We start from the raw sequence: 15,061 nt of genomic DNA on the forward strand, positions 1-15,061 counted from the left end.
TGTCTCCTAAATATTTTAGGCAAGTCACAGGAACACATTGATTTTTATTGCAATTAGTCATAAATAGTCAAATACTGCAACTTTACACATCAACACAAAGTGAAAGATACTGCACTGCACATAAGAATAGGGCTGGAATTTATTTTACCGCAGCTCCCATCGTCTCCAAGAATAGTGTGTTCCACTAGAACATGGGACATATCCCGACTCTCTTCAAAACTGGCTTGTATGGAACACACCACATGAAAAAGGTGGTGAACATGCCTTGACACATCTGATCTTGTTTCTTACGTGTGTTTATTGCTCAAATTTGGAAACATTCCCGGTATTGGTGTCCTCTTAAGTTAACAGTCCTGTTTGAAATAAAAGTAGCCAGATATGTCTCTTTCTCAGAGCTGTACGTAACGACATAGTTTTAAAATCTGCATTCTACCAAAAACAGCAAAAAATTGATGTGCAATACAATGTACATTTATGATTTGCACAACACCAGACTTTCGAATCATCCCAAGTGTTCTTTCCAAAGGAAAGCAGTTTTGTGAAGTTGGTAAACTCGACATACTGTTACAAACAAACATACCCTCATCAAGTCACTGATTACAAGACAAACATTCCTTCTTGCTGCTGCCAGAATAAAAGTGCTTAAAATGAAGTAAATGTCTTAAAGACTAAATAAGCTACCTGTCCATTCTATTCAAATGTCCCAAGACATCTATGCACAAGTAGAAAATGGCAGACAACTTATTAAAGCCATGAAGAAATATAACATTGCCACAAATTTGATAATCAATGTTTCCTGCTCAGTGTTACAAACAAAAGCAATTACATATTCCACCGTATGGATCAACCACCACTACATATGGAGGTCTCGGATGCCTGCGAAGACCTTCAGAAAATAAACTTGGTACCAAGACAGTGGTGACATTGTTCGAGCTCTAAGAAGTGCTGGGAGGCTGTGGCTGCTCCCCGATGCCCCCTGCCAGCTGGTACACCTGCACACTGACTTCATGTGCAAGCATGTCTGCATTAGCCTGCAGAGGAAAAGAAAGGGAAAAGATAACGTTTGTTACACTTGCAATATAAAAATCACCCGTACTGACAGCTCATTTTCAAACCAGATTTTTCAATAGAAATTGCAGTCAGAGAAAACTTACACATGTCTTACCTGAGTATCTGCTTCTGCAAACACCCTGACTACATCTTCTGTACCTGAAGGCCTGAAGAGATGATTGTATTGATTTGTGTGGTGCTCAAATAGTAGTTAATTTGCAACATTGATCAACAGACAGATGGTCAAAATGTATGATCAATTATCATATGGCAATCCTTAGGACGGCTGGAAAAAGAATAACAATCCTTAGAGTTGGAGAGTGCAACCCAAAAAAACTATTTTGTCTTAGAAGTTTCTCAATTTCTCCATTTCATAGTTAACGGCTGATGATGAAGGTGGATATTGTCATTTCTAGTCAAGCAACAACAATTGTGGAATACAAATATGTATATACATGTATACATAGGTGTATATATATATATCAGTAACAATATGAAATATTTAACTAACCTAACAAATGACCTTCCCTGCTGGTATTTGGCAACAAGTTTGTTGATGGCCTCCTGGAGACCAGCTGGTGCCGTGGCACAGCGCTCAGCATCAGTTGTCTGAACAGCTGTCCTGTCCTTCACCTGTGTATATACAGTGGGAAGGTGACTCCGTCCAGTCAACATTAAGAGATTGCAAGCCCCATGGCCCAGGCAACTACCTCCAGTCATAACCACATTAAAACAGTCCAGCCTATTTTTACATAGTTAACCCCACCCTGTCATCAGCAACCTTTTTTCCTGTCCCCTGAATGATTGTTGAATCTAGGTATAGCCTTACTCACCTTGATCTTGAGCAGCCTGGATGGCAGGTCCTTGTACTGCATGTTCCAGTCGTCAGCAGCCCAGTCGCGGGTGGACAGTATGGTCTCCACCACCAGGAAGTCTGAGATGGCGTCCCCAACAGTCTGGAGGTTCAACAGTTAGTTAAAAGTTAAAATCCTCCCACACCATTATTGATGTATAGGGCGGTGCCCATCTCCGTTTCATAGCCCTGGGCCACACTGTGGTGCAATCACTGTAGCAGATGGCTAGTCCACTGACAGTGAAGTGTGTTTAACTTCCATACTGTTTCAGAAGTATGTACCATTTTTATAAAGTCTTTGGTATGACTCAACGTGCCTCTTGTCCAGAGGTGTCCTACCTGGGGCTTGAACCCCAGTCCTTCTGGTCCAAGTAATTTGAGCCAGATGTGGTGAGAGACAGAAGCGCAGACCTCTACACCACAGAGACAAGGAGCTTCAACAGTAATGCTGGCATGGATAACTGAAATTATAATATCAATTAATGCAAGCTTCAGGTTAATGAAGTCTTACTTGGTTGATTAGGTCCATCATGAGAGTCAGCCTTGTTGCAGCTTCTCTCTTACTGGAGTCAAGACTGGGAAGGCAGGAATGATAAATATGTTTCAGTGTGAAGCAACATCACTGATATCGTCATGTTTCTGTCACAAATATATTTCAGTCAGTTTTAACGGCTCTTAAACAACATGTCACATAGATATGCTTCATGATTGAAAACAAAAAGGACTTACGGTTGACATCAATGCATTATTGGACAATATACAAATCACCTGAATTGTGAAAGTAATTTACCGCTTACAACATTAGGCTAAGAGGGATGTGTGTGAAGAAACACTTCAGGCACACTACCTGTCATCCTGGCTGGCAGACTTGATCTTCTGCTCTGCTTGGTCACTGAAAAGTACCTGGAAAAATGTATGATAATTGATCTATTTCATAAAATACAAATTGTCAAATACTCTTCATAGCATTTATGTTGGTTGGGCTATGACTCGTCACAGTGGTTTTAAAAAGTCCACAACATCCGTGGTAAGAAAAAAAGTGCTGCCTTACTGTTCCATGTCCATTGGCTTCAAAGTACACCCCAACATCAAACTCCAGAGCCTTGTGGTGTAAGTGCTTAACTCCAGTCTTTGCACAGGACACAGGCACTTTCTGTGGGAAGGTGGACATGCTCAAATTCAACCAGGAACTTTAGTTTCCTTAAATTGTCTCTAGGTTTTGTATCAATGAAACAACCTTTGGAACCATCAATCTTTGGAATACATTACCATCTAACATCAAATCATTGACAGTCCCATATCACTTTAAGAAGGCCATCTACCAGTTTGTCACCAATTATTCGTAAGTTAAGTTAGCAATCTGTATTTGTTATGATTATGTATATAACGTTATGTCCTTTTAATCTTGCACTGTATATATGTCTGTGTTTGTATACTTTTTGTGTTGAACCCTGGAAGATAAGTCGCAATTCTACTAAAGGGTATCGAAATAAACCAATAAACCAATAAACCAACCTCTCTTAAAACAACATGAAGTAATTTTAGAGCAGAAGTTCACTTAAAAAAGGTAAGGTATTTCCCACAAGAATGCTTTTCAGCACCAAGGGCAGTGACATGGATACAATATCAGAATATGTTCCCCTCTAAGAAAAAATCTCCATGTTGTAGGTCTTTGAAATACAGAAAAGATGTAAGAATATGAATGATGTTACTTGAGTTTTCACAAATATTCAGTAACCTACCATGACATCCTCCAGATATCGTGTTGAAGAGCCATTAGCGTATGCTGTCTGCACCACACCAATGTTCAGTTGAACTTGAAGGCCTGAGGCTGACACAAGCTCACCAAGGTAGCCAGCAATCTGGAGTGTTTGTGTGAGGTATCCACAATCAAAATTGCTTCTGCTTACAATGTATGTACACAGCACAAGTAGCTTGCTTTATATGCAATTGTGACTGACTTGTATGAGTGACTGCAACTGAAACAAGCTTCAACAACTACAAATGCAGAACACAGTTGTTGCTGCTGCTGATGATATTGTATGAGTTCTAATTGATCTTGAGAAATTCTCATCCCATGAAAAGAATGATGTTCAAGATTTCATTGTAAAGCAACAATTCTGTCAACATCTAGTTTAGTACAGAGTTTCATGCTACAAGATTGCTGCATAATACTTTATGTAACTGCATAATACTTTATGTAACTGCATAATACTTTATGTAACTGATAACTAAAATAGCTCACCAATGTTGAAATCTTGTCTCCATCCAGAAGATTGAAAACTCCATCTGGAACCAAGTACAGGACAATGACTCTAATTTCCAACATTTTCAACTCGTTCAAAGATCAATGCATGCATTAATGCACAAGGAATCACCTTTGTTTAGGTAGAAAAACACCACTCTGTCTGCATCGCCATCAAAGGACACACACCTCTGACCTGGTTGAATCTCCATACCTGCAGTATGCAATAAAAGGATATTGGAGTTTTCTTTGTTACTCACCTGCTTCAATATCCTTTGTTCTACCAACCTGATGAAATCATTACAATAAAAGCTACAGCAAGTAAATCGTAGAGAACACATGAAGAAATGTAGAAAGAACAACTCAACATGTAAAATCAAGTTACATTTGATAACCCTTTTTTGACAGTACCTGGGGGTGGCTTTTGCTGGACCTTCACAAAATCTGCTCCACACTGAAAAGTACAAAGAATAATATCTCTACACAAATAAAGAATAATATCTCTTACTACACAAATACATGTACATGGCATCAGGCTGACTACCCGTAACAGAACATCCTTCCTGGTCCTATTAGCATTTTTGCAGTGAAGGTTGGTTCGTGTTTGTGTGCTTGCTTACATGTAAGGTATTTGTTAGCAGGGTAATTGAAACAAATCATGCCCATTGGGACAATACTTGCGATGAGATTTTCAATGTTTGATAAGTGACTTAATGTTAAACATTCTAGCACCAACTAGAGATTCCCTTTAAATACAAATGATATGCTGCATTGATGGAGGTTTTGTGCTCTCAGGGATGGGTCAGGGTGCTACTTCCTTTTGTTTACAGCTTGAGCACTATCTCCACACTGTACCTTGTCATTCAGTTTCCCAGAAGACCCATCATTGCAAACTGTTATCTTCAGGGAGTCATTCAGATGTGGCTGCAGTTTCCTTGTCTTCAGAGCACCCACTCCATTGGCACCATCTATAATCACAACTGGCTGATACTTCTTCTTTGTACCTGCTTAAAGAGAACATCATAAGATTTAAGTTTGGATTTTGGTAGTATGCCAAAAAATGGCTGTATCAGAGCTCTGATCTTGGAAACATGTACAAGTAGAGAAAATATCGCAATGTGCAAGCAATCAATGAAAGAAACATTTTGAAACAAATAAATGACAGACAGGATTTGTGTGATAAATGTTTCGTAATCTGTTTAGACATACCATCTTCCCTCAGTTTAAGGAAGGCCTGTGCTAGCTTTTTGTAGTAGCCGTCTTCTGTTGGCTCCCCATAGGCACCCTTGCTGTTGTGGCAACGCACTAGGTAGTGTAGCTGAGGAGTCGTCAGTATCCCTGAGATCAATCAACAATATTACATGGAAATCATTTGAACTGGTGATCTTTACAACCTTCAGTACTCTTCTGTATTTGTCATTTCACAATCTTTTCATTATTCTTTTGTTATCACATTATATTAGCTGTTAAAGTATGTGCGGCCTGACCAGCGTTAACCCCCTGGACAGAGCTGCATGGAAGAGGGGTGTGACGACTAGCCGGCTGCTGCCCACCCCTGTGTCAGGGACCCCGGCAGCAGTTTAATCAAAATACCGGATACTACTACTAAAGTACTGAACAATATCACAATTCACATAGAAAAAAATCAGTGTTAAAAAACAAACAAAATCAGAACTTACCAAAGTCAGTGAAAGTTGACCCCATGACCTTCAGCCCATCCAGTAAGGCTTGTGTGAGAGGTGGTCCACTTGGCCTTATGGAAAGGAAACAGGTCAAATGCATGATTTGCTTGAAATCATCTCATTGTAAAGCGATTATTCATGTTTTCAGGACTTACCGGTAGCAATTTACTGTATTTCTACTCTAACTTACATTCTGTTGCACAAACATAGTTGATGAGTTTGGAAGGTCCACCTACCTGGTATCCCTGGCAACAAAGACATCTGAAGGAAGACTGATGTCGATGTCCAATGCATCAATGATCCTTTGCAGGGCAGACCCTATGTCCTCATCTCTGTAAACAAACCACATTTATAATCAATCAAATGTTGGATGTTTCCTTACCTATCTTGTTCATATGTGTTGTTGTTGGTTTATCTATGTCCTGGTTCCTGACCTAAAGTTACTAGTAATCCTGTTTAATCCTGAAATCCCTATTGACCTTGACCTATACAAAACTGCAGGCCTTACAATCAAAAATCCAAATTGCTGTTGACTCCTTAAACAAGATACCTTCATTTTTCAAATCATATCCTTTTTCAAATACATCAAATAATCAACTGAAGTCAATGTGTTTTTTAATCTCTATTCAGGACTCCTTTTTTTGTATCTTTTTAGTGATTTACTTACTTGGCATTTGCCAGGTCTGTGGAATGTTTCTCCCAGGCTGCTTCCAACATCTCACCCATCGGATCCACCAGCTTGACTCCATTGTCAGGCTCAGGGTTGTGTGAGGCAGTAATCATCGCAGCTACAGTAGCTGCAGGTGCAGACAGGAATCACTTTGATTGACCATTTCTTTATTTCGCACAGCACAATGCTGTTGTTCTTACATTTGTAGCTGCTGCAACATGTACGGTTGAATGGAGTCAACAAGGTAAGAACTTTTCATTTTGAGCTGCGATGACTCTTACCTTTCTTGGCCTTTGACCTCAATGCAGCAAGCAGCCCCATACGGTATAAGACAGGGTCTAGGATGGTTGACCTGAAATAAAAGAAAGGATATCCACTGTTTAACTCCAGCTGACAAAGCTTGTCAAAAAAAGGAAGGATTAGTGATCTTTATTCTAGTATCATTTCCGTCCAGGGAGGAGGAGAAAAATATCAGTCCCACCCCAGAAACATTGTTAACATCCATTTCATGGTCGATTAACAGTGGCTGGCAGCTGCTGGCCTAATCCAAAACCAGCGGGAGGGAGCAGGCTCTGCTTGAACCAGCCCCTCCCCCCTCGCTTGGATTAATTAAAAAAACATTAAATCCACTAGGAGCTAGGACTGGTAGAATTAATGTGCCAATAATTTGACAGTAAAATCTTCGGCAATACCGTAGTATTGCGCTTATACAATTATGATGTTTTCTTGTCCTTACCAGGTGATGCTATATTAGATAGCTGTTCTATTACATACATTTTGTATGTACAGGTTCAAGCAATGCATTATATAAGCAATCTTACTTGTCCCTGAAACCAGCAGTGCCATAGGTAAAGTTGATGCCCTCTGGACGTGGGTGGGCTGCAGCCCCCTTCACTGCCTCGGCAAGAATATCAGACATCTTACCAGTTCTGAAGGGAGACAAACAAGAAACGTTACTTCATTAACTTGAAGGATTTCATTGCCGGCAGTATTGAGAAGAATGCCTGTTAGAAAATGGTTACTACTGCAATGATAGCTATCTAGATTGATCATTGATGTATAAACTAACTTTTGGGCAGCAGCAACTGCTATAACACGTTACCTGCTGACCTGCAATACAGGGTTTTCATTTGACGTTATTTGTACCATGTTATATTACAGCATATGTCTGTAAAATATGCCAACAATTGCTTCTGCCCTGATCACATTACCCACCTACATGCAGTGATTTGGGGATCCAAATCATAATTACTGCAATGCCAATGAAATGCCTAAATTCAGACTAGTAGTAGCAGCCGGGAGTTGATTAAGGTGTAATAACCAGCCCCTAGGTGAATGTATGGTGTCATAAGGCCTGGTCATTTGCTATAACCACAGAATAAAATCACTGAGTGAGATTTGGTTTATTTTAAGATGGCAAACATTTTATAGAACAAATAAACAGTATACAAATGTTAACAAAAAGATTTTTTCTTTTAAAAAATTGTTACGTAATGTACATGTGTCAATACAGCCAAGTATTTGCTGCCATTCGTTTTTCTACTTTGTTGGCTTTCAACAAAAATCAAAGACAATTTTTTTGTTACCCATAAAGGGGGCGGGGCAACCCTACTTACCAATCATGGTATCTAATATGAACAACAAGTCACTGTGTGTGTAACACTGTTAGATTGTGTAACTAAATCAACATACTGTAGTAGTGAAACAGATAAAACATGCAACGTTACTTTGATTTGCAAAGGGCTAGAAAAATAAACAAGAGTCTGAAATTTGTTGTTTACGTGTGGCGGATTATATAATACAGGGCTCATCGACTGTTTACAAACTCACCACATCAACCCCTCCCTAAGTTTTGAACTGCAACGTTTGCAAAATGCAACTCTTAATTTTGGATGCGACAAAACTTTCAGGTGTGAACCAGGAACAACGTTAATTTGACGAGGCTGAACTGAACATGAAAAGAAAAAGAAATTCAACGATGGTATACCAGCTAACTTCACCAAAACGGAACGCCCAACGCCCTTCAGACGCCACTTATGCATGCGCGTTTGCATTACGTCAATCATTACAGCTATACAATGTAGTGTGAGAGCTCGTCACCTGTAAGGGTGCGTACCTGGCGCCACGTGGAACACAAACTCACCTGCACAACCCGGAAGTAGCGCATGAACTTTGACATTGTGCGCGCGCATGCCTAGAACCCCTAACCAAGATGGTGGTCAAGCGCAACTGAGCTCATAAAATCTCGTCAAAAATTGGTAACTTCTGTTTCTCATGAAGGAGTTGTATGACTTTAAAGGTAAGGGAATATCCGTACATTGTGACTCTATATCATACATTTTGTTTTTCGTCCTAACCGAGCGGTGAAGTCTGCTTACGGGGGTACAAAAGCGATGCCGACGACCAGAACGCTTTTTTTCACGGTCCTATTCCCCCCTGTGCGTTCTAGGCCAAAGCTAAATGCAACAGCTGTCCCGTTGTATGAGAACTCGCTGGAAAGAGGAACGGTTGCTGATCATATATAGAACTGTATTTTAACTTGAAGGATTTTGCTAGTCACTTGGTAGATTTCTGTGCTAAGTTACTCGAGAACCAGGTGCTTGTTTACGTCCCAGGGTAACAGCTTGTAGTACGTTATATATAACGCTGCCACAGTTGTCATAATTTGTTCACTTTCATAGAAAAGTCGAAATCATGATGAGCACGTACTATGGGTCTATAGACTATTAGGTATACAGGACTGCTGTTCCAATTTGTTACTACAAATGGAGCTGGGCAGCAACAAGAGTATATTATGCTCAAATGGTAAAATTCCATAATTGTTACTGAAAAAAGTGAATGATGAATAAAAGATTAGTGTAGGTGGAATAGTGTAGATCAAGTACCATTGGGCTATTTCAATGGAATCAAAATTATCATAAGCAATCCAAGCATCTTGATGATTATGATTTCTGTACTCTTGCATTTGCAGGTCTTGCTTCATGGATGGAGTAAGCATATGTTAATTTTTTAGATCATATTTTTTTGTGATATTCGGCACCTGAAATGTGTGTTCTTAAGCCATCAGAGATGGTCCTTATGATTATCATATTTGGTTTCCTTACATCTCTTGCCCTGTACGCTGTCAAGATCTTTGGAAAGTATGACTCTGTCTTGCTAACGGATGAGCAGATGAAACGGAAAATCAAAGAATACCTGTAGGTGACACATCAGTCTTTTCCTAACATCCGTGTAACGCCTCTTACTTTTAACTATCATCCTGCCAAACTTCAGTAGTTATGTTCTGTTATGACTTCACATTTTTTGTAACCAATAGTTTTTGGTTCATTGTTCTTCCAGCTGAAAAACAGATCTCATTAGTACGCTCTTGCATTTTCAAACTGGACACCGCACCACTATGAGGCCATCACGGGTTTTTAAGTTGATTATAGTGGCCAGCCTCCTGGTGGCTGCCTTTTTCTACATCGTCAAAGTCACCAACAAAGATGAAGAAGTAAGAACTCTTGAAGAGGAGGAAGATAAGGAGATTGACATTGCTGAAGAACACAAGGAGGATGTCAAGTCTGTGATTAAGAAGGAGGATGAAGAGAAGAGGCCTGAGGAAGAGTCATCTCAGCACGAGGAGGCTCAGCAAAACATGAAGTCTGTCAATCTATCGGACAGAAACCCATCCAGTGTGCAAGAAATGAGGAGCATTATCAATGATGTGAACTTTAACCAGGAGATCCACAATCTGGACAAGTTCCCCAAGAGGCCTGAAGAGGGGATTGTTATTGTCGTGCAAGTCCACAACAGGCCAGAGTACCTGGAACAGTTGGTGAAGTCTCTCGCTGCAGCAAAGAGCATTGAGAAGGCCTTTCTGATCATCAGCCACGACTACTTCTCAAAAGAGGTCAACAAGATTGTAGAAAGTATAGACTTCTGTCAGGTTAGTGGAATCCATTTGGTCTGGCAACTTTTTTCACTGTAAGATTTTGTGTGTCACCGATAGTTTAGTAGAGAAGGCATAAAAAAGTTTATGGCTTGATACTCAAGGTATGAATTCCTGATCTTGTAGTTTTGTGTCAACTTGAATATGTTTCAACCTTTACCTTCCACCCACACTTGCAGGTGATGCAGATATTCTTTCCATTTGCATTGCAATTTTATCCTGATGAATTTCCAGGCCAGGACCCAAATGACTGTCCCAGGGACATCCCCAGAGACAAGTAAGTAATCAAACAAAGATGTCACACGACAAGTAGGTGAAGGTTCTTTCAGCCAGGCGTCATGCATGGTAACAACCAGGCAGTGAAATATCTTTTACCCCCGAAAATTCAAGTGCTTTCTATTTTACCATTCTCAGACCTTCTTTTGTGTTGCACTTTTGTCTTGCATTGTCCAACTATTATATTCCAATAAGCAACCATTTTGTTTTTACAAGTGTACAATATCTCTCTTCACTGTTCTTCACTTATATTGATCGCTATTTCCACCCACATGCCTATAGTATACTACCTACTTACCTTCTTCCTTTACCAAGTGGTGTGTTGTTGTGTTTTAAGGGCCCTTGAGATTGAGTGCACCAATGCAGGCTACCCAGACATGTATGGACACTACAGAGAGGCACCCTTCACAATGACCAAGCACCATTGGTGGTGGAAGGTATGATGACTTTCAAGTCAAGACCGTCTAAGATATAATGTAGCATCAATTGTTTGTCTAAACATAAAAAAGTGTAGTTGTGTATGATATTACAAATGATACAACAGCCTTGAGGCCATACAATATACAATATCAACCATACTGTGAATTAGTCCTCCTCACCCTCACAACTTATTGATTTGTTTGATACAGCCCTGATGGATTGTTTACTGGCAATGGCTTTGTCTCCAAAACTCTCCCAATTCCAGACATCTTACGTCATTCACAGTTAATGTACTGGTTTCACCTGTTTAGCTACTGAAATAGTATACTTTTGAATTGTAGGTTTGTTTCAGTCAGAAACAAAAGGCTCTCTCTTTGCTATTGGTATGTCCTGCAACTATGGCAGCTTAAAATGTATTAGTTTCAGTCTGTACATGTATACAGCACCTTAGCAACCGCTTAACAGCATAAGTGCAACACATGTACATTTGCAAGGAAGTATTTCTATTATACATGTATATATAAAATGGAGCTGTATATTCTTGAACACAGTTTTATTGATGACACCAACCAGAGTTACTTGTGCTTCCAGGCCCACCGAGTGTTCGAAGGTCTAAAGGCTACGCGAGATCACAAAGGTCTAGTCATGTTTCTGGAGGAAGATCACATTGTTTCTCAGGACTTCTACGCTACAATGGAGCTTATGGCTAAACTACAGCAGAGGTGTGCACATTAATATGGAACATAAATAACCTTTTGATTATACTATAGTATTCATTTGGTGGGTGCAGACCTATTCTCCAAGCAGAGGTTTCGACCGGGGCACAGAGGGCAACGTTAAGAATCCCTACTCAATCCCCTCAGCCCCCCCCCCCCCCAATCAAAACCTCTGCTTGAAGAATAAGGTTACCCCATAGTCATAAATCAGTTCTATCTTACAATTGAAGTTTTCTTATTTGCTAAAGCATTAAATTCCTAGCCCAATGGGATTCTTGTATTTGCAGTGAGTGTCCAGAATGTGACATCATCACCATGGGACTGTACGACAGACCTTCTAATTACCAGTCAGTAGGAGACATGGTAAGGCACAACTTGCTCTTATGTGTTGTTCTTCCTTGATCAAAGTTTACTAAGACTTAAGGTTTTGTAGTTTACTAGGTTACTAAGACAAATGGTTTGTTGTTTATTAAGACTTATGGTTTTGCCTGGTCTGATAAGTCTGTCCTGCCCTATCCCAGGTGGATGTGATCACATGGCAGTCTTCCAAACACAACATGGGCATGGCTTACACCAGGGACACATGGGCCAAGATCAGGAGCTGTTCAAAGGTCAGGCTTTGTTCACCATTGATATTACAACTTTATGCTAGGATTGATTTAGCCTGTAATTTAGTGTAAAACATAATTTTATTGTATTAGTATATCCATGTTGCACAGAAAATTTGAAACTACATATACTGTGATTCAAAGTCAACCTAAGCCTGTAAAAGCATACCTGTATATCCAAATTACATCATCATCATCATTTGCCTGCATATCCAAATTACACAGAACACAAAATGTTAGAAACTATATAGTGTGATTCAGTGGTTGGATAAATGTCACATCTACTGACTCAGGGGGTGTTTGCTAAATGTGAACATCCATGCCTTTGATGTATACAGATGCAAAAGTTCAAGCATTTAAATTCTCTCTCTACTTGTTCTTGAGATTCAATCTTGTTCCAACTTTGTATTGGGTACAACTAAAAGTCAGGAAGTATTAGTCCATACTTAATTTCAACCTCATGTATGAAAGATTCACTGTACATGTGATGTCATGACATATTTCAGGAGTTCTGCAAATTTGATGACTACAACTGGGACTGGACCCTCCAGCACGTGAGCGGCAGGTGTTTGCCCAGCACCCTGACCACCATGGTCATCCTGGGACCAAGAGTGTTCCACATCGGCACATGGTAGGACAAACTGCTGTTGCTCATGCAACCGTGCAATATCATGACTCAATTTTAAGATATTGTAAAAAACCTGTTTTTTTGTATGGCCCAAATTCCTTTGTGGGTTCTTGTGATAAAAATTTATGTCTTTTTTGCTATCAGTGGAATGCATCATTCTAACAAGGATGCAAAGTGTGAGGTGGGGAAGGAGGTGGGCTATGTGGAGGACCTACTGAGGAGAAACAAGCCTTACCTGGACCCCACTGGACTGTACATCAAGCAGCGCTTTGACAAGTCTGCAGTCATTAAGACAATGAAGCCCAACGGGGGCTGGGCAGACCCACGTGACCACAGGCTGTGTATGAGCTATGCCAAGATGCAAATGGTCGGACAGAATGACACTTGATTCCAGCATTATTTGATTATAGTTTTATATATATCATATGAAAATATATATATATTCACCATCTTGCAAAAACTTTGTACAAAGGTTTTTTAGAAGCTGAAGCCTGATCTTGTCCTGTGAGTTTTTCTGTTGTTGGATTGGGGGCTAGATATTTGTTTGTTCCTATTAGTCCAAAATGAAGGCAAACTATCAAAGAGTAAAAGGTGTATGATGGCATATTGTTAGTCCAAATGGTTTCCTTCTATCGAAATGATATGATATTACTAACCTCACTCCAATGGTGCCAAAAAAGGGGGGCTGAATTTTTTTCTGACATGCATAAGGATGTTCTTTGTACAAGTTTGATGTGTTTGCTACAAGTAAGACATTCAAAATGGACAAACCTGGAATGATCTTGGGGGATGAACTTCTTTTAGATCTACATTCATTCGTACAGGTTTTCTCACAGTAGTGTAATTTTTATGTTAGCTCTGTTGTGCATCTTTTTAGTTTACAACAACTCTTGATGCAATTTTTCAAACTTTAAATTCACACCTCTCTGATTTTTGGTGTGTTCTGTTTTTGCTTTTGCAAGGTGATTTCTTCAACAGTTTTGGGGTAACATCCAGTCTGTACAGATGCAATGACAATTGAATTATGCATGATACGACCCAAAGGAAAATGGATGTTTATAGTCTCGTACCAAGTGCAACAGTAATTTAACGGTTGTGTGATATTTGTCAAAGGGAACTCATAGATGAAACATGTGTTTTTGTCACAATACTTTTTGGACAATGTTTTTCCTCTAAACTCTAAAGCAATGTTTGGATTATTATAGATAACCTATGCCCGCTGATGTGATATTTCCTGATTGAAAATGAATTTGAGGTTGGTATGTGTTGCTGAATGGAGCTGCAGTAAGTGTTACAAGTATATCCCAGACTTACACGTAAATGGACTAGTAAGAGTAGGAAAGTGCCATAGTAGACCCTGTGTATCATGATTAATTTTACAGAGACCTTGTAAAGTTTGACCTACATGTATTTGGAAATTTGAGAGGGTACCTTTATGGCCAGGTTCAAATAAAGTTTACAAAAGTTTTTATTACCTCTTGACTAGTCATGGTTAGCAAGCAAAAATATTGAGCCAGTGGTTACTACGGAGGATAACACCAAGGCTACATTTCGACTTCTCCAACCCCCAAGTTTAAGCTATAGTATAACCTTGTACACAACATGTGTTGTTTGCACATTTGTGTTGACCAACAGAATTGGTATCAACCAAATGTAATGTTTGGAGTTCGAACTATGCTTTTCTGTATGTGATGTTACATGATTGTATGACACTGGTGGCCTTGTGTAACCCAAAGTCTTTCGCCTTGTTGAGCTGTTTCAGGGTGTTTGTAGTTTGTGTTGTCGTGTTTGTCTTTCTGATGTATATCCGTATGTATAAATGATAAATAGCTGCATGTATACCTTACATACTCATATCTAACCCTGGAGAGGAGGGTAGTTGTTATTTGCATGTTTAATGAATTTTCTTACTAATTTAGTAACTGATTTAGACAGTCACAAAATTTCAATGTTAGGTAATCTAACTAATTCCACATAGTATG

At 39.6% G+C, this 15,061-nt stretch overlaps 2 protein-coding genes across 8 annotated transcripts; one reads left to right on the top strand and one right to left on the bottom strand.

The window, feature by feature from the left end:
• Window positions 1–24: 24 nt before the first annotated feature.
• On the bottom strand, window positions 25–8,706 carry LOC136431114 (phosphoacetylglucosamine mutase-like). Of its 5 annotated transcripts, none has more exons than XM_066422356.1 (19): window positions 8,644–8,706; window positions 7,322–7,429; window positions 6,782–6,852; window positions 6,498–6,627; window positions 6,067–6,162; window positions 5,828–5,901; window positions 5,358–5,486; window positions 5,004–5,155; window positions 4,560–4,602; window positions 4,282–4,362; window positions 4,149–4,192; window positions 3,646–3,765; window positions 2,955–3,056; window positions 2,751–2,806; window positions 2,415–2,478; window positions 1,884–2,006; window positions 1,562–1,683; window positions 1,166–1,217; window positions 25–1,031 (listed from the first exon to the last, which is right to left on the bottom strand). In XM_066422356.1, exons 2-19 carry the CDS (start codon window positions 7,417–7,419, stop codon window positions 936–938), a joined length of 1,653 nt encoding a protein of 550 aa, XP_066278453.1. In that variant the 5' UTR covers window positions 7,420–7,429; window positions 8,644–8,706; the 3' UTR covers window positions 25–935. The 5 variants fall into 5 exon arrangements, with proteins under 5 accessions (XP_066278453.1, XP_066278452.1, XP_066278451.1 ...); XM_066422355.1 differs by having other exon boundaries at window positions 5,004–5,152; window positions 8,601–8,692; XM_066422354.1 differs by having other exon boundaries at window positions 8,601–8,692.
• Window positions 8,684–14,229, top strand: LOC136431118 (alpha-1,6-mannosyl-glycoprotein 2-beta-N-acetylglucosaminyltransferase-like). 3 transcript variants are annotated; one of them, XM_066422367.1, is made up of 10 exons: window positions 8,694–8,799; window positions 9,472–9,490; window positions 9,840–10,428; window positions 10,611–10,708; window positions 11,045–11,144; window positions 11,719–11,849; window positions 12,131–12,206; window positions 12,365–12,454; window positions 12,958–13,082; window positions 13,224–14,229. In XM_066422367.1, the coding sequence occupies exons 3-10, from the start codon at window positions 9,898–9,900 to the stop codon at window positions 13,465–13,467; spliced, it is 1,395 nt and encodes a 464-aa protein (XP_066278464.1). In that variant the 5' UTR covers window positions 8,694–8,799; window positions 9,472–9,490; window positions 9,840–9,897; the 3' UTR covers window positions 13,468–14,229. The 3 variants fall into 3 exon arrangements, with proteins under 3 accessions (XP_066278462.1, XP_066278464.1, XP_066278465.1); XM_066422365.1 differs by lacking the exon at window positions 9,472–9,490 and having other exon boundaries at window positions 8,684–8,799; XM_066422368.1 differs by lacking the exons at window positions 8,694–8,799; window positions 9,472–9,490 and adding an exon at window positions 9,538–9,697.
• The last annotated feature ends 832 nt before the right edge of the window (window positions 14,230–15,061 follow it).

The sequence above is a fragment of the Branchiostoma lanceolatum genome, chromosome 3 (assembly GCF_035083965.1).
Source record: "Branchiostoma lanceolatum isolate klBraLanc5 chromosome 3, klBraLanc5.hap2, whole genome shotgun sequence".
NCBI lineage: Eukaryota > Metazoa > Chordata > Leptocardii > Amphioxiformes > Branchiostomatidae > Branchiostoma > Branchiostoma lanceolatum.